A 25410-nucleotide genomic window follows, 5' to 3' on the forward strand; every position below is an offset into this window, starting at 1 on the left:
ATTAGGCCAGTTAAGGTCTCATAGTTGGGGAATTCCTTGCATTCACATGTATTGGTTGCATTAGGGTCTTCTAGGTGTAGGTTTATGTCCCCTATTATAATTTTATTTATTTATTTATTGCATTTGTACCCCACATTTTCCCACCTATTTGCAGGCTCATAAGTAGATTGGAGTTAGATACACAGGTATTGGCTATGAAATCCATGAAATGTAGTTGGCATTCTTGCCAGTTGCCTGGTGGTCTATAAACAAGACAGCGTTTAGGTGGTCAAGCAAGGTGGTACGGTGAATTCTAACAGAGGCAATTTCAAGTTTTGGTGTTATAGACTCAGCTGTTATTGTTACAGTGAAGTGGGATCTATAGATTAATGCTATGCCTCCTCCTCTTTTTTCTTTTCTTGTCCAGTGAGAGATTTTGTAACCTGGGGGGCAGGTAATGCAAGCATGCACTTTTGTGTTCTGTTTTATTTATTTATTTATTATTTATTTGTTACATTTATATCCCACATTTTCCCACCTATTTGTAGGCTCAATGTGGCAAATGTAGGCTGTAATGTCGGGCAAAGAGAGCTTAGAAGCCCACCGTTGCTGCACTGCATATCTCTTGACGAGAGAGTGCTCCAGTTTCAGCCCAAGAGGAAGAAATCGCTCTGGTAGAATGTGCCTTAAAGGCTACAGGTGGAGACCGGCCGGCAAGCAGATAAGCTAAAAAGATAGTTTCTTTGAGCCAGCGGGCAACAGTGGCTTTAGACGCTGGAGACCCTCTGCGAGGACCTGATAGCAAAACAAACAGATGATCTAGATCCTGAAAGAGATAGTAACTCGCAGATACTGCAGCAGAGTCCTGCGCACATCCAACAGGTGCAACTGCCCAAAAGATTCTGGAAACCCCTCCTTATCAAAGGAGGGCAAGGAAATAGGCTGGTTTAGGTGAAACGCTGAAACCACCTTAGGCATGAAGGAAGGCACGGTCCGAACCGTGACCCCGGACTCTGAGAATTGCAGAAATGGGTCTCTACAGGACAGCGCCTGGAGCTCTGACACCTGTCTTGCCGACTTAATGGCCACAAGAAAAACGGCCTTTAGTGTCAAATCTTTCTCCGATGCTCGCCGAAGCGGCCTCAAAAGGAGAAGCCTGCAGGGCATTCAAAACTAGCCCCAGGTTCCAAGCTGGACAGGGTGCTCGCACGGAAGGCTCGGAGCCGAAGCACCCCACTAAGAAACCGTTGCCACATCTGGATGAGCAGCTAAAGACACGCCTTCAACCTTACCACGAAGGGAGGCCAACGCTGCCACATGCACCCGCAGGAAATTATAGGCCAAGCCTATTTGTACACCATCCTGCAAAAAGTCCAGAATCGGCGAGACAGGAGCCCGCATGGGTGTGATCGCTTTTGAAGCACACCAAGACTCAAACTGGCGCCAAATCCTGGCATAAGCCACGGAAGTGGAACGCTTGCGGGCCTGCAGGAGAGTGGAAATGACTGTGTTTGAATAGCCTTTGTCCCTCAATTGCGCCCTCTCAATCGCCATGCCATAAGACCAAAGCGGCAGGGGTCCTCCATGGCTACCAGGCCCTGTGACAACAGGTTTGGTACCAGAGGTAAAGGGAAGGGGAGCCTCCACTAGCATCTGTCGGAGGTCCGCATAACCAAGGCCTCCTGGGCCAATCCAGGGCGATGAGGACCACTTCTCCTGGTGCAGCCGAATCCGCAAGAGCACGCACCCTATCAAGGACCACGGATGGAACACATATAGTAGGCCCGGAGGCCAGGGCTCAGTCAAGGCCATCCAACCCTGCCGAGCGAGGGTCTCTCCGTCTGCTGAAGAAGCACGGGACTTTGGCATTTGAACTTGTCGCCATAAGATCCATCACGGGCTTGCCCCATTTGGCACATATCTGCAGGAATACTTCGTCTGCTAGTTCCCATTCTGCTGGATCGAATCTGATGCCTGCTTACATAATCGGCTTGCACGTTGCTCTGACCTGCAATGTGAGCTGCCGACAGAAACTGAAGATGCAGCTCGGCCCAATGACAAATCTGTTCGGCCTGCGAGGCCAGTGCTCTGCACTGAGTGCCGCATTGTCGATTTATGTAGGCCACTGCTGTCATGTTGTCCGACATCACTCTGACAGCCAATTCCTTCCAAGGTCACTTGAAAGGCCAGAAGCACCTGAAACACCGCTTTCCAACTCCAGGCGTTGATGGACCACTCCGACTCCTCGGGTGTCCATAGACCCTTGGCATGCTTCCCCTTGCAATATGCGCCCCAGCCCTTCAGGCTGGCATCTGTCATACTAGACACCAATCGGGCGCCAGCGGCATTCCTCGCCACAGCATGCTGTCTGAGAGCCACCCACTCCATGCTGAGTCGGGGCCGCAGGGAGCCAAGAAAGTCTGCATTGATAACCTGAGAAACTGGAGACCATCTTGAAGCAGGGAATACTGTAGAGTCTCGGTGCGCTCTCGCCCCAGGCCGCACCACTTCCAATGTGGCTGTCACTGATCCTAGCAGCTGGACAATGTCCCAAGCACGCGGTGCGAGGCATTCCTCAGGAGCAGACGGACCTGATTCTGAAGCTTGCACCGCCTTAGCTCGGGTAGGTATACATTAGCCCGAGTCTGTGTCGAACCTGGCCCCCAAATATTCTAGAGATTGCAAGGGGGTCAGGTGACTTTGGGCCATATTGACGACCCAGCCTAAGAGATTGAAGTACTGAGACCACTCTGGCTGTAGCTTGATAGCTCTCTGTTACAGAGTCTGCTCTGATGCGGCCAGTCGTCTAGGTACAGCTGAACCCTGATGCCTTCTCGCCTGAGCAAAGCAGCTACTACCACCATTACCTTCGAAAGGTTCGGGGAGCTGTGGCTTAGGCCAAAAGGCAAGGCCCGGAACTGGAAATGTTTTCTCCCAACACCGCAAACCTCAGAAACTTCTGGTGAGGGGGCGAAATTGGTATGTGCAAGTAAGCTTCCTTTCAGGTCTAGAGACGTGAGAAACTCTCCTGGCTGTACCGCAGTCAATGACGGAGCGCAGGGTTTCCATGTGGAAATGCCGCACTCTCAGGGACTTGTTAATTCTTTTAAGTTCCAGAATAGGGCGAAAAAACCCACCTTTTCACGGCACCACAAAGTAGATGGAGTATCGGCCGTAACCATGTTTGGCGGGCAGGTACCGGGACACGGCCCCTAACTGAATCAGACCTTGCAAAGTCTCCTCTACCGCTGCCCATTTGGCGGCAGAACCGCATCGGGCTCCACAAAACACGTCTCTTACTGGGGCGTTGAATTCTATTCTGTAGCCATCTCTGATCAGGGTCCAGAACCCACTGATCTTAGGAAAATATTGGCCCACTCCTCGGGCAAGAGGGAAGACGTCCTCCGATGACAGGAAGCGAGGAGGGGGCCGGCGCACCATCATTGAGGAGGGTCGCCCCTGAACTCCAGGCCCTAGAGCCAGTGGCCTGCGGAACGCGTGTCGAGCGAAAGGAGTTCCTCTGCTGAAAAACGGGCACGAGAAGTGAACCCCAGCAGAACGCCCCGGGCGGTACCTTCTAGCTCACCGGAGTTGGACCGACCTGGCCCTTGGAGGAAGAACTCGGCCTATCTTCGGGCAAGCGCTGGGGGTTAGGATCTACCAGGCCTTTAACAATTTTTTTTCCAACCTCCTCACCAAATAGGAGAAGGCCTTGAAAGGGCAACTTCACCAACCTTTTGCTTAGAGGCCATGTCCGCTGCCCAATGCCATAGCCAAATAAGACGGTGAAGCCGCCACTGCTACTGCCATTTGTTTAGCCGAAGCTCTGACAATATCATAAAGGGCATCAGCCAAGAAGGACAAGGCCGACTCCAGCCGCGGAGCCACATCCGAGAAGGGCTCAGCCCATCTCTGGGCTGTTCCACTGCCTGTTGCAACCACGCCAGGCAGGCTCTAGCAGCATAACAACTGCATGCAGACGGACCCAATCCGAACAGTAAGACCTGCAATTTCAAAGGACAGTTTAAGTGCTGCTTCCAGCCTACGGTCTTGTATATCCTTCAGGGCAACTCCTCCTTCTACAGGGAGGGTAGTTCTCTTTGTCACCGGCAGTGACTAGGGCATCTACTTTTAGGCATTGCAAAGCGAGCCAAATGCTCCTCACGCAGAGGGTATAATTGCCCCATAGCCCTGGAAACTTTCAAAGGTCCCTCGGGGTCAGCCCACTGAGCGGAAATAAGCTCTTGGATGGAGTCATGCAAAGGAAAGGCTCGAGCAGGCTTTTTGGTACTAGCCATCCTAGGATTCACAGAGGAGGCCGCGCCACTGTCAGGCTCTTCAACAGAAAGGACCTGTAGGGCATCTGAAATAAGCGTGGCAGCTCATCACGGTGGAAAATCCTCACCGCGGAGAGATCATCCAGATCCTGTGGTAATTCTGCACCTGACTCTGGCTCCTCAGACCACGAAGGCCTGCCAGAACTCTCCGAATCCTCACAGCCCGACAGATGAGTGGGAAAGGCAGGGAAAGGCGAACCAATGTGCCTCCATCCACTGAGTGGGAAAGGCCAGGGAAAAGCAAGCTAAATAGGTCCACATCCACGGGGGCATGGGTAAGGCAGGGAAAGGGGCTAACCTATGTGCCTTCGAAGTGAAGCTGCTATAGCCTCTAACACCCGGCTAACAACTGGCAAGCCAGGAGCCACCCCAGGCAGATTTTTGATGGAGCTCGAAGAAGCTGCAGCCACCCTGCTTGGGGAGATAGAGAATACTGAAGGCAGTGGAGCTGGCTGGCCATCAGGCACTGTGAAAAGTTGAGTGCTCTCTATCTCCCTCTGCTGGTTGATGGACACAAACCATACGTAATGGCTTCATCTGCTTGATGACAAGGAAATGCATTTGGTAACCCTGCAGATTCCCGACTGGCTCTGTCCTCAGTCATTTTTATTATCAGATAATTTCTTGATTCAAGGTGAGCGTCATAATTGGTCAAGGCATCCTTAAAGTTAGATTTCCACCTTCTATACTTCTTAGGGCAGTCATTGAACTGGTAAAGTCCTATGTTCACCATCTTCTTGTGAGCTGTGTATATTGTTAGATCTTCTCTCTCTGAAGTTTCTAGCAGCTTGCAGTAGATGCCTGTGGCTGACTGTGTATGGAGTTTGTCTAAAGTCAGGCATAGAGTGTGGCTGGTCAGTGGCTCTTGCTTAATCACAGGGTGTTTTGCTGGGTGTAACTGCTCAATTTTTATTTGACTCAGTTGCTGGGTGGCACCAGAGTCTGTGGATGAAATGAAGAGTTTCGCTTGGTGCGCTTTCCTGGAGCAAGAGTCAGTGGTAATGCATTCCGTATGCATGTGAGCATGTGGATCACTATGGTAGTAGTGCATCTCCACAGTATGCTTTGCCTTAGGCTTGCTTCTTCAGGTGAATTAGATTCTGGTGCAGAATCATGCTTGCTCAGAGTCTGATAATTCTTCTGAGTCAGACTGTGACTATGTGCTTTTGTGAGCCATAGTGTAGGTCTTCACATATTCGTTGGGACAGAATTGTCTGTGACAATGTGACTAAGCTGGCTCTCCCCCACCATCCTGCCTTGTGGCTTCTCAAGTTCTTTTACTTGGGCCTCCAGGACAGCTGCTTCTTTCTCTTGCTGGAGCAGCTTCAAAGGCAATGTCTAACTCTGCCTTCTTGCATTCAGAAGTGGGAGCAATAGCGGCGGCTTCTTTCTTTCCCTCTTTTTCTAGCTGAAGTTTCTCAAGTTCTATGGTTGTTTCTTTTTCAATCTAAAAATCTTTTGATAGGGCATCCACTGCATCCATTTGCAATTTAATAGCAATAGAGCCTGTAGCGGACCTGCAGAAATGACTTGTTTTATGTGATTTTAAAGACCTAGACCTTCTAGAATTTCTATTGCTGTGTCTTGAATTGCCAGAGTGTTGGATTGATTTTCTCCTGCTGGGTCCGTGTGAAGTTCTATGTCTTTCATTGCTTCTGCCATAATGGCCTGGCATGTGACATCTGTGGCCTCTTTGGGCCAAACTGTCTGCTATATTAGTTCTGCTCAGGACTGGCAATTACTCTACTGATTTTTGCTGGTACTTGATTTGAATGGTTTGCAATTGCTCTGCACGGTGGCCCTCAGCCTTGCTCTTCTTTGAAACCTCAAACATTTCTTGCTGTACTTTAAAACAAAGCATTGTCCAAAAGAAAAACATACTTTTCTATTTCTTTTTCTACATCTCTCTGGCATGCTCTGTAGGTACATGTGGTCTTTTTGGACCTTGAACCCTTTTCACTACTATGGTTTGCGTGTGCTGTATCAGCTGTGTTAGCCTGCTCAATTACTTCAGAATCTGCCGTTGCCTTGCACTGGTAAAATAAACCCTTTTTTTTTTTTCTTACAACACCTTTGCAGAGCGAACTTTGACTTTGTGCCAAAATGTTGCCTTGTAAAAACAGAGTGGGGGTGGGGGACAGGTAGCTCTCTGTTCTCCTGTTGCACACAGAACCTTTAGCTAGGAAGCCCTATATGGCAATCCTCTCTTTTCCTTTGTATCTTGCAGGCAAGGGGAGGGGGTAGGGTTGAGCTCAAATACATACTTTTGCTTCAGACTAAGCTGGAAGTCCTTGTATACCAGTCCTCTTTTGTAAACAGCCTATAGGCAGAGAGTGTATCTTAATTGCAACTTTTAATGAAGAAAAAAATGGGGAAGGGGCACAGCTTCTTGCTCAGTGCAATGCACCTGGCTTCAGCTAATTGATTTTGCAGGTTGCATTCTCTTTGCAGAGGAAGCTGGATCTGCGCTGTCTGGCAGGGCCAATGGAGTCTGTACAAGTCCTTTTACTTATGGCCTTGAATGTAAGCTCTAAATTCTCAGTTATTCAAACTGACCCGTCTCTCACTTAATTCAAACAGTAATGTTCCAAATCATACAATTTTTTTTTTTTTTTAGCTTTGATAAACTTCTTCAGAGAGTTCCTTGACTGCACCAGAACTGCCTTCTATATAACTCTCCAGCAGCGTTATTAGGCTTTTACTCTAACAGTCCAGATTTCCACTCAAATTGACCACCACAAGTGCTTTCAAGGCAATGCAATTTTAACTCTGTTACTTTCACAATGAAGAATGCTTATAATTACTCTGTGTGCAACTTGCACTTAACTGTATCATGTTCTGTATCCACATTTGTGATACTTTGAGAATGTCCACTACAATCTTTATTAGTAAAATCCACAGATTAATTCCAAAATTCTTCACTCTGAAGCAGGCACAAAATTCTTCACTGTGCTGTTCTAGGCTAGGAGGTGATAAAGCTTCAACAGCCAGCTAAACCATTCCCAGTAGACTCTCAATTCTTAATCAAACTCTTCTTTAATGTAACAATCATAGCAAACAAAGAAATCAACTTACAGTTTAGTTGATTGAATAGCCCAGCTGAGAGGTAAAGCTGTAATACTCAAAGGGGAAAGTATGGGAGTCAATTGGGAATAAATGCCTTGGGGAAAATGGTGAAGAATTTTGATGGAATCACAGTAGGTTCAGGAGAAATCAGCCCCTAAAACAGCTGCTGATCACAAAGGAATGCTAGGAAGACTGGTGCTCTCTCACACAGCCTCCAGGGACAGAAGGGAGGACAGGCCCTAGCTCAGAACTAAGAGCCAATTGGGAAAGTTCACAAAGAGTCAATCACAGGAAACTACAAACTACTGGTGGGGGGGGGGGGGGGGGAGAGCCCCAGTACACATTGCTATCTATAACACAGACAATGCAATTAAATACAGATAATACTCACACTAAATATACATAACAATGCATCCTGCTTCCCATGAATATTTATTATTTATTTATTCAATATTAGGGTTTATTTACCGCCTTTTTGAAGGAATACACTCAAGGCGGTGTACAATAAGAATAAATCAAACATGTCGGGGGCAGAACAGTCTCCCTCTCTCACTCTCTCCTCCCTTCTATTCAGTGTCTTTTCTCTCCCCTCTCATGTCCATCCTGGCATCTCTCCCCAGTCACTGCTACTGCTTTTCCAGATCAGCTGCAGTAAACAAAGCAGTTGAAGGTTCACAGTCTTCATGCACACACTGTCGGTTCTGTTGATCCTCTGCCCCAGAACAGGCCGTGACTTCAGAAGGGGTTGGGGACCAGCAGAGTAGACAGCACATGTGCTGTAGCCAGGGCTTTTTTTTGAGGGGGTACTTGGGGTACTGAGTAACGGCACCTTTTCCATGTCTGCTAAAATTGACCCATGGTCCCCAAGTTTTAATGAAAGAGCTCAGGCTCTACACACCAATTCTGCATTGTCATAGATTCTGTGACTGGTTGCAGGGGGGCTGGCTATTGTGGGATGGGCCCCTCAGTGACCACCCCACTCCTGAGTACCGGCACCTTTTTTACTAGAAATAACGCACTGGCTGTAGCCCTGCTAATACTTTTATGTTTTGCCACTGCTGCTGATGGTGGCAACGAGAGGGAGATGATGAGTCTTATACCCAAGCAGCATGTATGCCCTGTTGAGGTCTCACATACCCTTGGAGTACACATACCATGTACTGAGAACCTATGTATACAGCAGGCCTTCTCAACTAGTCCCCGGGCACACCAAGTTTTCTGATATCCATAATGAATATGCATGAAGATATATTTGCATACCAAGGAGGAAGTGATGCCAATCTATCTCATGCATATGTTGGATATCCTGAAAACCAGATGGGACTTGGTGTGCCCTGAGGACTGGGTTGAGATACCCATTACTTAAGTATTAAAAAAAGAAGATAATGCACAGGTCCAAATCACTAATGCATGTTAATCCCAAACTAAACATCTAACACAGAATTTTATCATAATATTGGGAAAGAGAAGAGAGAGGGGGAGTCCTTACTGCAATAATGTGGACAACTATCTCTTGCTATCTGCCAGTTTTGCAGTTAACTACATCTTCAAAGGTGTCACTAACTGGAGCCATGTAATCTGCGCAGCATTAACACATTAACTAAACTAACATACATTAGTATAACACTATGGCTGACTTCCCCCAAATGCTGATCACTACCAGACATTTTCATGGAGGTTTAGCACTTAGCACATGTTCAAAATGTATGTTAATGTGTGTTATGTGCAAACCATAATGCATTTTAGCTAATAAGCCCTAATGGAGGGAAGGAGGGGCAGAGTTTGTTACTAAGCTGCATTAAAGTTGGCCATTTACTACACCTCAGTTTACAGTGAACGTCATTAATCTGTGGAAACACAGTCCAACAGGTTAGTGACTCGGTGGTAAAGGAATAATGTAATTTATCATAAACTTCACAAGCTGCATTTTTCTTCTCCCTGTGTGTATTTCTTAAAAGGATAGGTGTGGGAAAAGTGGCTCTTCCATGCTCCCTCTTCCCACTACAAAGATAGCCTTGACCTCACAGGTCTAACGAGCCATTTTTTGTGATCTAGGGTAAGCAAGGCAGGGGTGTGATTCTCAGTTGCTCCTGCTGGCTTCAATACGGCACTCACGAACCATAGCGGAAGTCTCAGGGTACAACTGCTAGGGGTCGGGTTGCCATGTAAAGGCCTTGAGCTGGTGTTTTTCTATTCCAGTTCACTGCAAGCTGCATTATTGCTTTACATAATAATGAGATTCAAGTGCATGCAAAACAACCTCATTAGTATCCATGGTAACTTAAACAAACGTGCATCAAAGTAATATAAAAAAGGTTCTGTCGTTTAATGTCATTAAGAGGCAAATATCATGTGTTATTCCCTTAACACACATTAGTAACTGTCCCTCTAAGTGATCTGTAATTTGAAATAATGAAATCATTTTACTCACTTTTTCTGAGTACAGTGTTTCCCATCATAGTTTGAATCAGAAACACTACCCAGTATTGCATTTCTCGGTCATCCATTTCTGCCAACAATTTACGTTCCCCTAGTTCATGCTGCTTTTTTTTTGCTCACCTTTCTTTTTTTTTACAGTGCTTTAGTCTCTTAAACTGAAATAAGAGAGAAAAAATATGGTCAAGCCCCAGGTTATGATTGATCTTGTCCACTTGTCACCAAGAAACTGTAATATTAAGTCTAGATACTACTTAGTCCTTCATTATCCTACTGCCAAAAAAGTAGTTTACAAATCTAGTTTATCCAGACTATTTGCCTTATCAATCAGCAAAAGTGGTGGAATTCTTTACCAGATCAATACCCATGGATTCTATATAGCGTGACTTAAGTTGTTTGCGCAAATACAGTCATATTCTGTATTTGCTGTGCACAACTTAATTAGTTAACAAGCCTGATAATGTTTGATAAGTTAACTAGTGCTGACAATTGCCAATTAACAATGCGATTAATACACTAATTGACATAATTAGAATTTACACACAGAACTGTCTAAGCGTATTCTATAACATGATGCACATAAATTCAAAGTCATATAGTTGTAAGTGGACGTGGAATGGGCGGGTTGTGGGTGTTTCTATAATCTATGCACATTGCTACAGAATACACCCAGGCGTCGGGATTTACATCAAGTTTTCTTGGCATAACTGCCCACAACTAAATTTAGTCACAAGGACAGGTGGTTGGCATTATAAACTGCATGGAAATTTAGGCTTATTCTATAAAGGACGCCTAAATTAAGGCGTAATTTATAGAATTTGCTTGGCGTATTTCATTCAGCACCGATTTTTTAGGCATGATATATAGAATCTAGTCCATAATGACTGGACAATACAAGGTTTTGTAAACTAGTGGAGGAGTGGCCTAGTGCTTAGGGTGGTGGACTTTGGTCCTGGGGAACTGAGGAACTGAGTTCGATTCCCGGCACAGGGAGCTCCTTGTGACTCTGGGCAAATCACTAAACCCTCCATTGCCCCATGTAAGCAGCATTGAGCACTTCCATGAGTGGGAAAGCGTGGGGTACAAATGTAACCCCCCCCCCCCCCCCCACCCCCCCCAAAAAAAAAAGCTTTTCTGTTCCAGAAATGTAACTGTTAGTGGCTAAAAAGGGAAAATCTATAACTATCCAGGATTGTCCTCATCCTCTTAGTTTGTAACCCACACTGACCTCTGAGACTGATGCAGGGTATAAGCATATAAGATAATATCTAATATAATAATTTGCTCCTTGAACGTTCGAATGTGTCTCACTGGGATCGTAACCACCTGCTGACGTCACTGGCCAGCACTAGAACCCTGCTTGCCTGACGTCAGGATGGTGGTTACGATCCCAGTGAGAGACGCGGGAAGCGCGTGACCGGCAAATTATCGCTCTACAGAGGAATGGGAGGGGAGAAAGCTGGGAAGCCGCGCTACGCACCTCGCTGTGAAGGCTTTCACTGCCTCCCGGTTCTTGGCACGCTGCTGCAGCAGCCACAGCTCACAGGCGCTCACTGACTCTCTCGCACACCACAGCAACATGGGGCTGAGCGGAAGGCCAAGGGAAGGGGCAGAGAGGAGTTGCGAACTAGCGACCTCTGTCGGCCAGGGACCTGCAGCGCCACCACGGAAACTTATGGATAAACTGGTAAGTGTGCAGGGGAGTGGGAGAGGGGAGGGAGGACGGCCTGGAAATTGGAGGGGAGGAAAGGTGGCCGTGGGACTTGGAGGGGACAGAGGGATGAGAGCGAGGGGGGGGGATAACCTTGCCTAGCGCCCATTTCATTTCATACAGAAACGGGCCTTTTTTACTAGTAATATAATATAATATGTAAGTAGGTCTGGTACCCAAAACTCCCACTGTCCCATATGACCAAGCTGTGGATAAACATTGAAGGAGCAGTGGGGACAAATGTCTGAAATGACCCCAGAATAAACAGCAACTTTAAACAAGGCCAAAGGAGAAAGTTAATGTTGCTCAAGAGCTTTGTTCAGAGCAAGGCGACACAAAGGGCACTGTGAAAAGCGGATAGTTGGAATATCCTTATAGAGAGGTTGTGGTAAAGTCTAAATTAGTTCATGTGCATTTCAAAAAAGAACAGAAAAATATTAATGATTTCAAGTTAAAGAATATGCACATTTTTTTGTCTGCATGCAAATGTTACAAGTCTAAAAATAAGACTGACAAGTTGGAACATGTGTCATTAGATGCCCCTGGGGGTGCATGACTGGGTGGCTGGGTTCACATGAGGCTCTGCAAATAATACACTTTTTGCTTATTTACAACCCAAATTTTTAGTGACTTCTGCGCAGTCTGTATTGAGGCACCAGTCCTCAATTTACTTTGAACTTCTTTCTTTTATTCTGGCCGGAGAAAAGAACTTTTATCTTCCCTTCATATTGCAAATAACTCTCCTCATGCCCTGTGACCAGTACTGGATCTATATTTACATCTAACCCTCCTCCTCCTGGACAACAAAGAAAAGCCTACAGCAACCTGCTTCAATTGGGACCATCCAAGGATATCATAACCAGAAACTATAAAGTTCATACCTACAATCCGTGAGTTAAAGTTTTATTTCAACCTCATAACTATTTCTAAAACTCTGGGGGCCAGATGCACTAAACTTAACGAGCCATTAACGAGCGAGTAGTAAACCACGGCATGCACAAAAGGCTTCTCCGAGCCATTTTCCGATCACGGTAGCAGCTAACGAAAACGGATGCAAACAAGCAAAAGTACTATAGAAATGTGGACTTTTTGCGATGCACTACCGATACCGACGAATGCACAAAGGAATCCGTCTCCTTTTCCGATATATATTGAACGTGTGGTCAGAGGCTGTCGGTTTAAGTCCAGATTTGTCATAAGTACGTCATAACACATCAATGTAGTGCGTGCATAACCTTCGACGTGCTATATATGTGTGGTATGCGCATGTGCACATTTGTCGGAGAAGTCATGGCTGCACGAGGGAGAAAGCCCAACTTCTCCGGCTATGGACGTGCTGTGGTTGGCCCAGCTGTTCATGATTAATGAGAAGCGCCTTTTCCCCCGTCCAGGGAAAAGGCGAAATATTGAAAGGATGGACAAGGGCTGGAAAATATTGCAATGCCTATTTAATAAGCGTTATTTCATCTACAAGGTCACGGGTCACAGTGTCCTCGGCCTCCCCATCCTCTCTTCCCTGTGTAGGTGTCATCAACCATACACCTAACAAACAGAAAGGAAAGTAAACACCCGAACACAAACAACGCCAATGACACCTCTGTACTCACGTGCTTCTTCTTCCTCATCTTGTGTGGCACACGGTTGTTGCAGGCTTTGATGACCATGTCGAAGTGCTGCAACTGGATGGACACCTACCCAACAACAAAAAAGAGACCAGCGGGTTACAAACGGTTGCTGAGCCCATGGCTGCGACCGGACCTCGAATATGGGTGCATTCAGGTCGCAGGCATCTCAAAAAGATAGTGGGATTAGAAAAGGCTGCAACGTGTAATTAAACTCTGGAATCTCATTGCCAGAGAATGTGTTAACAGGCGGTTAGCTTAGCGGAGTTTAAAAAAGGTTTTGGAAGCTTCTAAAGGAAAAGTCCACAGCACATCACATTACTCACCACCTTCTCTGTCCTCAGTGTGGGACATGTGGTCGCACCTGGCAATATGCCATCTTCCAGATGTTCACCTAGAAACGTAAACATAAACACGGTTGACCCCAAAACCGCCCACAACCAAACTTCTTACCGCCACCCACCCCATTGTCAGAAATGCGCTAAACAAACTCACCTTCCATACCACCAATGGCATCCTCTGACGTGTCGACACCACCACACAGTCCGACCAGCTGCTCACGACCGAGGGTGGGCAAACACAGCCTCCTCCAGGGCAGTCAGCTCCAAGGCACATGGAGGGCCACCCCCTGTACCCTTTCCATGTTTCCACTTCTTCCGTGCCTTGGCTTGACGATACCCCTGAAGTCTTGCCAACGATGCTTACACTGCTCCACAGTGCGCATCTGCACACGACAGCAGTCACATCATCCGCAATCTTCCTCCATATTTTGTTCTTTTGTCCAAGCGAGAGCCTGGACTTTTTAAACAGCCGACCAAATTCATCGCATACATGATGAACCAAAACTTGTAGCTCGTCCTCCGTGAATTTTGATTTCCAGCAGGAGTCAGGCAACGAGGCAGACAATCGTCAGTAGCCGTTTGTGATCGAAAAAACACTCCACGCGCATAAGACGTCCGCTTAGAGAGTGACGTGTATCTTACACGCCATGGACGCACGTCTATGATGTGTGATATGCGTACACTATCCACGGTGATACCGTGTGTTTCCCGAATGAATATTGTGCGCATGCGTTCCTACACCACTAGCGGGGATTTCACAAGATTAACGATACTTTCATGCATCCAACTTTTGAAAACCGTTGCCGAACATTTGCGCATTGTTTTTTTTAGAGCATCCATCGTTTTTTCTAAATCGGTAAGTTTACTATGTGACTTTTACGTTTTCGGTTGTTTTATGTTTTGTTGATGCATCTGGGCCTGAATCTGTTAGATTTCTTAAAACTAAAGTCAACTATCAGCCCCTGCATTAAGTTTCCAAAGAAATTCACATAGAAGTGCTAAGTACAGCCATTTGTTTTCTATTGCTGGAAGCCTTTGATCTTTGACTCTCTTTGTTTGTGAAATAAACTGGATTTAAAACTGAAAAACCTCCAGAGATCTGCATCAATTGGAACAAAGGACACCAGGATCAGAAACTGCTAACTAAAACCACCACTACAACTTTTGAGATAATGTTCATATCTATAACTTATACTACCTCTAAAGCTCTGTTATCTTGCTGAAGCTTCCTCAGCATTAAAACTTCCAAATAATTTCACAGGAGTGAAACACATCCATCTACTGCATGTCTTTGATGAACAGAAGTACCTGTTAAATATTAGATACTGGACTTTAAAAAACAAATTGCCAAGCATTTCCCCTGGCTACATTCCAAGGTAGGGTTATGGTCAATGATGCCTCTTTGTCTTACAAATTCCTGAACCTCTCAGATAATCTCCTCTTCCCCTCTCCACTGCCTGCAGTAATTCCAAGCCTGCACTTACCATCTAAGCAATTGCATAAAGTTAAACAAAACAGCTGCCCTAACTTGTGCTGAGTTAATCGGGCACCAGTCTGAATTGCCCCCCACGGGGGACCGCACGAGGCAGCAGACGTCGCTCGGGGATCCCATGCGGGTCTGGCGAACGGCACCGCTGTTGCCCTCGGAGCAGGGAGAGGCAGCCGAACCTCTCCCCACGGGGGACCACACGAGGCTCGCGGGACAGCGACCGCGCGCCCGACTCTGCCTCCTCACCCACCCGCCCACACCAGAGCAGGGAGAGACGATCGAGCCTCTCCCACGGGGGACCGCATGAGGCAGCAGACGTCGCTCGGGGATCCCATGGGGTCTGGCGAACGGCACCGCTGTTGCCCTCGGAGCAAGGAGAGGCAGCCGAACCTCTCCCCACGGGAGACCACACGCGCGCCCGACTCTGCCTCCTCACCCACCGCCCACCCAGAGCAGGGAGAGACGATCGAGCCTCTCCCACGGGGGACCGCACGAGGCAGCAGACGTCGCTCGGGGATCCCCATGCGGGTCTGGCGAACGGCCACCGCTGTTGCCCTCGGAGCATGGAGAGGCAGCCGAACCTCTCCCCACGGGGGACCACACGCGCGCCCGGCTCTGCCTCCTCACCCACCCGCCCACCCAGAGCAGGGAGAGACGATCGAGCCTCTCCCACGGGGGACTGCACGAGGCAGCAGACGGCGCTCGGGGATCCGGTGCGGGTCTGGCGAACGGCACCGCTGTTGCCCTCGGAGCAGGGAGAGGCAGCCGAACCTCTCCCCATGGGTGACCGCACGAGGCTCGCGGGACAGCGACCGCGCGCCCGACTCTGCCTCCTCACCCACCGCCCACCCAGAGCAGGGAGAGACGATCGAGCCTCTCCCACGGGGGACTGCATGGGCTGTGTGGAAGCAGTCATGCGCCCAACTCTGCCTCCTCACCCGCCCGCCGGTTCCTCAGACGGCAGCAGGAAAGGGGAGCACTGTCCGGTGGAGCTGCCCCAGGAGCATGGGAGTTATGGAGGCGTGAGGATGCTCTCGGAGGGAACCGCCGAGGGCTCAGTCGACAGCACCGAGACTAGAGTGCAGTAGCAGCAACAAGAGGAGAGGGAGCAACGCAGCGAAGGCCCTGGAGACAGGCTCCGAGGGGCTCAGAGCAAAGCAGTAGCAGTAGCCTGAGGCTGCTGCCCCCCCTCTGGTGTCTACCTCCAACAAAGACATAGCTCCCAGGGTTGCAGAGTCTCTATGCCTTGGGCAACGCGTCCGATCACCAGACCATGAGTAAAGTGCCTATTATATTTAAAGATATTGAGACTTTACAACTGACAAGGCTTAAAAGGCCTGACAGTAAAAACCAAAGTAAAAACTGAGTAATTGCTAGTGAACTGAAGACACCTTCAGTAGGATGTGTGTGCCTGAGAAGGAGCCTTTTGCACTGCATTTGATCAACCGGAGAAAGCAGGCTTGTGAGGAGAGCAGATTGGGGCAACACGGTCTTAATAGTAACCACAGGAAATATATACCATAATGAATACCCTCAAACTACTCCTAATAATCTACTCCCTAACACTGATCCACTTAACACTAACCACCCCACTTGCAGAAAACAACATCATACCCGTACTACACAATCATCATAGATTGATTAAATACACCACACCTCACCAAACTGCTAACAACCTAAACAAAGGAAGAACACTTACATGTGAACAACCACAACAGAAGGGAAAGAAGGGCCCAAACAAACTCACCTCAACAAAGAAACGACAACTAACAAAAGTCCACTTACCACCAAATACAGACGACCCATTCCAAACAATCCAAGTGGGCTACGTCAACGCCAGATCCGCTGTAAATAAAACAGCAATACTAACAGACTGGATCATGTCAGAAAACCTCGACCAACTCTTCCTCACTGAAACTTGGATACATGACCAAAAGGACCCTATAATCCTAGACCTGTGCCCTCCAAGATACAAAATCACACACTGGACCAGAAAAGAGAGGCGGAGGCATAGCACTAATCTATCGGTCCCACTTTATCACCAAAACCACTGCTGAGTCCATAACACCTCAACTTGAAATTGCCTCAATCAGAATCCACAACAAAACCCTATGCGATCATGTGAATTGTGTCTTGTTTTACAGACCTCCAGGTAATTGGAACGAAGGCCAGACCAACTTCATGGACTTCATTTCAAACACATGTGTAACTAACTCCAATACACTAGTACTAGGAGACATCAGCCTTCACTTAGAAGACCCAAACTCTATCAACACATGAGAATGTAAGGAATTTCTCCGTTTATGCAATCTCAAATGGCCAAAAATGCAAGCAACCCACGTCAAAGGACACACACTTGATCTCATCTCAAACAAACTTTCAACAGACCAGAACCTAATAGTAACAAATACGAAATGGACAGAGACACCCTGGACCAACCACGAATACTAGAACACACATCCTACAGCACAAGAGGTCAAGTAGACACGAAAACATTCTGGCAACTAATATAGAATAACGAATGGGCAACACAAACAGACTCCATATACTACCTCATAGAATGGGAAAAAAAATGCAAAAACATACTAGATGAAATTGCGCCCTTACGAACAAGAACCCCACACAAGCATAACTCGACACCATGGTTCAATGATGAACTGAAAAAGTTAAAAACACAAACCAGGAAACTCGAATGAGCATGGAATAAAACAAAAGATGAATATACACTCAACACATGGAAAAATACAAAGAAAATACAAATATGCAATAAGACAGGCCAAAAGATCATACTATAAAACCAAAATTGGGCCAGATTACAAAGACATGAAGAAATATACCAACTCGTGAACTACTCCTAGACACCAATCTCTGGTCACTACCATGAATACAGACATCCTACTCTGCAGACTAAACTTGCGAAGTACTTCAATGAAAAAATTGTAAACCTACGCAAACACTACCTCCAGAACAACACCGACCATTGAAAACTTCCTTAATGAATTGGACCCAACCATTGGAGAATACCCGGCAGATCGGACCTGGTTAAATTTCACCTTCCTTACTGTCGACACAGTTACCCAGACGATTAGTAGGTTTTCCAACACTCACTGTAAACTAGATACCTGTCCCAGCTACCTAATGAAATCCGCCCCTGACCACTTCACAGCAGACCTCACATCCCACATAAATTACATGCTTCAGCAAGGCCTCTTCCCTAAGGAAAATGGCAATATCCTACCCACCCCGATACCAAGAAAAAAACAAACGAAATCACTAACTACCGTCCAGTAGCATCTATCCTGTTGGTGGTCAAACTGATGGAAAGCATGGTAACCAAACAACTTACAGATTACATAAGCAAATTCTCAATATTACACAAATCACAGTCAGGCTTTCGCTCCCTCCACAGCATGGAAACAGTACTACTCACTCTTCTAGCCAAATTCAAGCAGGAAATAGCAACAGGCAAAAACATCCTTCTCCTCCAATTTGACATGTCTAGTGCATTCGACATGGTAAACCATAATATATTAATAAGATTGCTAGATAAGTTCGGGCTTGGTGGAAACATACCTTACATTGGATCAAGGGTCTTCCTAACCACAAGAACATATCAAGTAAAATCAAATTCAAACATATCATCACCGTGGAAAGCAGACTGTGGAAGTACCGCAAGGATTCACCGGTATCACGATCCCTATTCAACTTACTGATCACCCCAAGTCCTTATCCAGCCATGGGCCTTAACCTTTCATATATGCAGACGATGTCACAATGTACATTCTTACAAACCACAACTGACAGAAATCACCAACAAATCAAGCTCGGCCTGAACATCATGGATCATGGGCAAAATGCATTTCAACTAATTGTCTCATCCTCTCATCACCACAACAGCTGCGGACATCCCCACAAGTATCAACCCCCCCAAATCACACCCTTCCTATCTCAGACAGCTTGAAAATCCTTGGTGTTACAATGGACCGTAACTTAACACTAGAGAGCCAAGTGGCATCCACAACAAAGAAAATGTTCCACTCAATGTGGAAACTCAAACGGGTGAAGCAATTCTTCCCGAGGGAAACATTTTGCGACCTGATACAATCAATGGTACTAAGCCACTTAGATTACTGCAATGGAATTTATGCGGGATGTAAAGAACAAACCTTAAAGAAACTTCAGACCGCTCAAAACACGGCAGCTAGGCTTATATTTGGTAAAATGCGATTTGAAAGCGCAAAACCCCTCTGCAGAAAACTACACTGGCTCCCAATCAAAGAACGCATCGCCTTCAAAATCTGCACTCTGGTTCACAAAATCATCTACGGAGAAGCCTCGAGTTACATGACAGACTTGATCGACTTACCAATTAGAAATACATCCGAATCAGCATGATCTTATCTAAATCTGCACTACCCAAGCTGCAAAGGACTTAAAATACAAAACAACTTACGCATCTAGTTTTTCCTACATAAGCACACAACTGTGGAACGCATTACCAAAAGCCTTGAAAACGACGTACGACCACCTAAAATTCCGGAAATCATTAAAAACCAATCTGTTTAAAAAGGCATACCCTACCGATCCAACTTAAATGCCTAATCTCTGCAACACAACCAAACTAAAGCACGTAATGGGCATAACACAACTCTTCCGTTCTCTGATTCCCTAATGTGGCTGTGCCACATGAACTTGATCTTACCACAACATCACTCTGTATTTGTTCACACTGGAGCCTGCAAAGGCCTCTCTGGTACTATGTAAGCCACATTGAGCCTACAAATAGGTGGGAAAATGTGGGGTACAAATGTAACAAATAAATACAAACAATAAATAAAACTTACTGTCTGTATATGATACTTTTATTTAATGCTATGTATGGTTTCTTTATATAACATTTCTATATGATGTGTATATGTTGTTTTTCAATAGACTCCTGATGCAGGCCTGATAGGCCGAAACACAGCTGTGTCGAGTCTCACTCACCGACCATCTAACTGTATTTTTTTATTATTTTCTATTTTTGGTTTCATTTGTCTAACGATCAATAAATTTGTTTTTAACTGGATTTCTACTCGAAGCGTCGTCCTTTTCATTTTGAGTCATCTTTGCTGTTTTGTTTTTGTTTATATTGATGCAGGGCAGCTGTCGGGCAGACTACTTAGACATCCATCATCAAGTGCATTCTAAGGCATTATTTTGTAGTGTCCCAAGAAACACTACTCATAACTATATGCATAGTGCCCATCCATATTAGTTCTGGGCCCACCCAAAATGTCAGGTCTTGCTACACCACTGCTGGGGAGGCCCATATCTTCCTTCTGCTCAAGGACTCCCGGCTGCAGTGAGCAGGCACAGCCCTGTTCCCAATGAATACTGGAGATCAGTGCAGGGGGGAGGGGTGGAGGAGAAGTAGAGGACTTCTGCCTGCCCTGTGCCCAAATTTCTGGCTGCCCAAAAGTTTTTCAGCCTTAAGTTGTTCTCTGTTTTCGCAGCACTCAAATAGCAAGGCCAATACAGCAATGCAGAAAAGTCCTGATTTGGTGCTATGGGAATGGGGCAACCAAGCTGAAAGTGTACCACTGGTATTTAGGTGGGGGGGATCAAGCCTGATGGTGTGCCATAGGGGAGGGTAAGGAAGGAATACAATGATAGCTGGGGAGGGGAGAAGAAAGAATAACAGGTAGGAGTATATACCTCAGGGAGAAAAAAATGAAAAGTGGGAGCACTGCATATGGGAGAAGACTGGAGGCAGACAAAATTAGGAGTTTTACTGGGAGTTAGAGGGAGAGAGAACTGCAGTGAAAGCTGGAGAGGAAACTGGGGAGGCTGGAGCCCATGGAGGGGAAAAGCAGGAGGAGATATCAGGCCTCATGATGGGGGAATTGTATGCAAAAAAAACCCCACTACAAATAAACTATGCAGAATTTTAAAATCTTTTGTGAACAATTCCCCCAGAAAGTTTACATTGATAATCTAGTTCTTAAGGGAGATGGGAGGTTTTGTGAGGACTGATATTTAATGTTTGTTATATGTATGCAACTTTATTTTTTCCAAAAAGAAGCAGAATGCAATACTTAAAATTTAAATCACTACAGAACATGTGAAATTGACCCAATAATTGTATTTACCTGCTATTCCTTTTGGTTTTATGTGCCTATTTTATTAAGATATAAGTGTTTTCATTGTTATCTCAGCCACAGACTGAAGAAAATGTGCAGTTCTCTAGGCCACATTGGATGGATGATACAGTCCTGGTGTGCTGGCAAACTTGAGATCCATACCAGTAGATGACATCTGAATTTGGGCTAGCCATTGCACAAGTGAAAGAGTAGATCAGAGGACTGCAAAAGGGCTTCTGCTGGTCTAGAGTCAAGAGCAAAATTCTGGGGAAGTTAGTGACTGCCTCCTATCCACTTTGTCATCCACATATTAGTCACTAGTAAAAAAGGCCCGTTTCTGACACAAATGAAACGGGCGCTAGCAAGGTTTTCCTCGGAGTGTGTATGTTTGGGAGAGTGTATGTGAGAGTGACTGTTTGAGAGTCAGAGTGAAAGTGTGAGTGTGTGAGAGAGAGAGTGTGTTTGTGAGAGAGTGTGTGTGTGAGAATGAGAGTGTGTGCAAGTGTGTATGTGAGACACAGTGTGATAGAGAGTGTGTGTGTGTGCCCATCCATGCTCCTCTGTCCCCTGCCCCCTCCATTCATCCCTATCCAGCATTTTCCCTCTCTGCCTGAGGCCTGCCCTGCAATCCATATCCATCCATGCCCATCTGTCCCCTCCATTCATCCCTATCCTGCAATTCCCCTCTCCCTGAGTCCTGCCCTTCCAATCCATGCCCATCCATGCTCATCTGTCACCTGGCCCCTCCATTTTTCCCTATCCAGCATTTCCCCTCTCTGCCTGAGGCCTGCTCTGCAATCCATATCCATCCATGCCCATCTGTGCCCTCCATTCATCCCTATCCAGCAATTCCCCTCTCCCTGAGTCCTGTCCTTCCAATCCATGCCCATCCATGCTCATCTGTCACCTGGCCCCTCCATTTTTCCCTATCCAGCATTTCCCCTCTCTGCCTGAGGCCTGCCCTGCAATCCATATCCATCCATGCCCATCTGTCCCCTCCATTCATCCCTATCCAGCAATTCCCTTCTCCCTGAGTCCTGCCCTTCCAATCCATGCCCATCCATGCTCATCTGTCACCTGGCCCCTCCATTTTTCCGTATCCAGCATTTCCCCTCTCTGCCTGAGGCCTGTCCTGCAATCCATATCCATCCATGGCCATCTGTCTCCTCCATTCATCCCTATCCAGCAATTCCCCTCTCCCTGAGTCCTGCCCTTCCAATCCATGCTCCTCTGTCACCTGGCCCCTCCATTCATCCCTATCCAGCAATTCCCCTCTCTGCCTGAGGCCTGCCCTGCAATCCATATGCATCCATGGCCATCTGTGCCCTCCATTCATCCCTATCTAGCAATTCCCCTCTCCCTGAGTCCTGCCCTTCCAATCCATGCCCATCCATGCTCATCTGTCACCTGGCCCCTCCATTTTTCCCTATCCAGCATTTCCCCTCTCTGCCTGAGGCCTGCCCTGCAATCCATATGCATCCATGGCCATCTGTGCCCTCCATTCATCCCTATCCAGCAATTCCCCTCTCCCTGAGTCCTGCCCTTCCAATACATGCCCATCCATGCTCATCTGTCACCTGGCCCCTCCATTTTTCCGTATCCAGCATTTCCCCTCTCTGCCTGAGGCCTGTCCTGCAATCCATATCCATCCATGGCCATCTGTCTCCTCCATTCATCCCTATCCAGCAATTCCCCTCTCCCTGAGTCCTGCCCTTCCAATCCATGCTCCTCTGTCACCTGGCCCCTCCATTCATCCCTATCCAGCAATTCCCCTCTCTGCCTGAGGCCTGCCCTGCAATCCATATGCATCCATGGCCATCTGTGCCCTCCATTCATCCCTATCTAGCAATTCCCCTCTCCCTGAGTCCTGCCCTTCCAATCCATGCCCATCCATGCTCATCTGTCACCTGGCCCCTCCATTTTTCCCTATCCAGCATTTCCCCTCTCTGCCTGAGGCCTGCCCTGCAATCCATATCCATCCATGGCCATCTGTCCCCTCCATTCATTCTTATCCAGCAATTCCCGTCTCCCTGAGTCCTGCCCTTCGAATCCATGCCCATCCATGCTCATCTGTCACCTGGCCCCTCCATTTTTCCCTATCCAGCAATTGCCCTCTCTCCCTGAGGCCTGCCCTGCAATCCATTTCCATCCATGCCCATCTGTCCCCTCTATTCATCCCTATCCAGCAATTTCCCTCTCTCCTGCCCTCCCAATCCATGCCCATCCATGCTCCTCTGTCCCTGCCCCTCCATTCATCACTTTCCAGCAATTGCCCTCTCTTCCTGAGCCCTACCATCCCAATCCATGCCCATCCATGCTCCTCTGTCCCCTGCCGCCTCCATTCATCCTTTTGCAGCAAGTCCCTGTCTCCTTTCATGACCCCCCTTCCATCCATGCTCCTCTCCCTCCCATGTCCCAGCCTGGGCCGCCCTCTTCTCCCCCCCCCCCCCCCCCCCCTTCGCATCCATGCTGTCGTTTCTCCCCTGCTCTCCCGCTCCCATTGTTGTTCTTTAGTGGCCACCCTCTTCTCTCCCCCCAACATGGTTGTTTTGTTTTTGTTTTTTTCTTGTTTTTAAATTTACCTCCGTGCCGGTTCCGGCAGCGAAGCGTCAGGGAAGGAGGCGGCGCTCCCGACGTCTAGGTTTCCCTTCCCTTCGCTGTGTTCCGCCTTCTTTTGACGTCATCCTTGACGTCAGAAGAAGGCGGAACACAGCGAAGGGAAGGCTAGACGTCGAGAGCGCCGCCTCCTTCCCTGACGCTTCGCTGCCGAGCGTTGTTATTGGTTGAGTGTCATTGCTCCGCCCTCGACGTCATCACGTTTGACGCGTGGGCGGGGCAGACACAATGCGATCTCACCCCCTTCACTTTAGAATGTTGGCTAACAGAGGCTTCATTAGAACGTTGGAGGTGCGTTTTATATAGAGAGATGTGTGTTAGACACAGCCCTGCCTCATAGCCCCTTCTGCATGTATCCTCATGTATCTCTTATGAGTTGTTTCCACTGGCCTATTATCTGTGACATGTGTTAGCTTGTTGCCAGTGGTTTTTTTTTTTTTTACTGGGAGTCTGTGTCATCCAGTGGGAAGTGTTCCCATTGCCCAAATGGGACTTTTTGATTTGTCTTGGTTGTGAACTTATAATCCAAAACAATGTGTTATTTCTAGTTCCTACCTACTGACATTAGTGCTGAAAGTTCCATTATGCACATCAGGATAGGGTTGTCAGAAATCCAAAACTGGACTAAAATCCACTTCTGCAAACTGGGTAACTTGGCAGTTATGTCATCAGGGGTGAGGGAAGGGCATGGGCTGGCCATGTAATCTCATTTTCTGAGACGAAGGCTGGGCAAGGGCTGAGTGCCAGGTGTTATTAATTGATACAAACAAAATGTTACATTTCAAAACACCTAAAAGGTATAAGAGAGAATTTTACAACTAGATGTTATCCTAGACTATACTAAATTGTATTAAAATCGAGTATTAACTTTCATTAACAGCTCATTGTAACATAGGTAGTATCTGCTGATTGAACAAATGAGGCACTGTGTCTTTAACACATCAAGTATAACATCTACAGGCCAATATTCAAAAAGCAATTACATGTTTGGTGCTGGATTGAATGCATAACTACTTTATAAAGAAAACAAATCAGGATATAGTGTATGAATATGTTAGTAATGTAAACTGCCATTCTAGAAAAGTCATGGATGTCGACATATAGAAGTTTTATGTAAAACATCTAAAGCCTGTGACAAATTTTACAAACGCAGAACTAAACGTAGAAACCTACTGTAAAATTGACATATCTCTGCCCCCTGACTAAGACATCCTAAAGGCATTCAAAAACATATAGCACATCAGCGGTGATGTCTCAAAACATCAAAAAAAAAATACATGTACCCAAGGGTGCCCAGGAAGCTGAAAATGCCACACCAACCAGCCAAGAGGTGTCTGTGGAGTCTAAAGGTTTGGACAAGTCCCTGGAGGAAAAGTCCCTAGTCTGTTATTGAGATAGACATGAGGAAGTCACTTCTTACTCTGGGATTGGTAGCATGGAATGTTGCTACTATTTGGGTTTCTGCCAGGTACATATGACCTGAATTGACCACTGTTGGAAACAGAATACTGGGCTATTAATATGGACCATTGGTTGGCTCAATATGGCTATTCTTATTTTCTTATCCTCTCATATCTTACAGGTTCTTTGGCATGCACCACAGCCTTGAAGCATACAAGGCCCACTTCTGGGGTATACACCGCACCTACTGGTACAGAGGCTAAAAAATCAGATCCGGCAGTGGAGAGGTA

At 46.8% G+C, this 25410-nt stretch overlaps 1 protein-coding gene across 1 annotated transcript in view; it reads right to left on the minus strand.

Moving 5' to 3' along the window:
• The window catches only part of LOC115462048 (coiled-coil domain-containing protein 17-like), a 290272-nt gene that overhangs the window by 230145 nt on the left and 34717 nt on the right, over positions 1 to 25410 (minus strand). Inside the window, exon 2 of the mRNA XM_030192096.1 lies at positions 13137 to 13220. Coding sequence (XP_030047956.1) covers positions 13137 to 13220 — 84 coding nt within the window. The remainder of the gene's footprint in view (positions 1 to 13136; positions 13221 to 25410) is intronic.

This window comes from Microcaecilia unicolor, chromosome 2 (assembly GCF_901765095.1).
Source record: "Microcaecilia unicolor chromosome 2, aMicUni1.1, whole genome shotgun sequence".
Taxonomy (NCBI): Eukaryota; Metazoa; Chordata; class Amphibia; order Gymnophiona; family Siphonopidae; genus Microcaecilia; species Microcaecilia unicolor.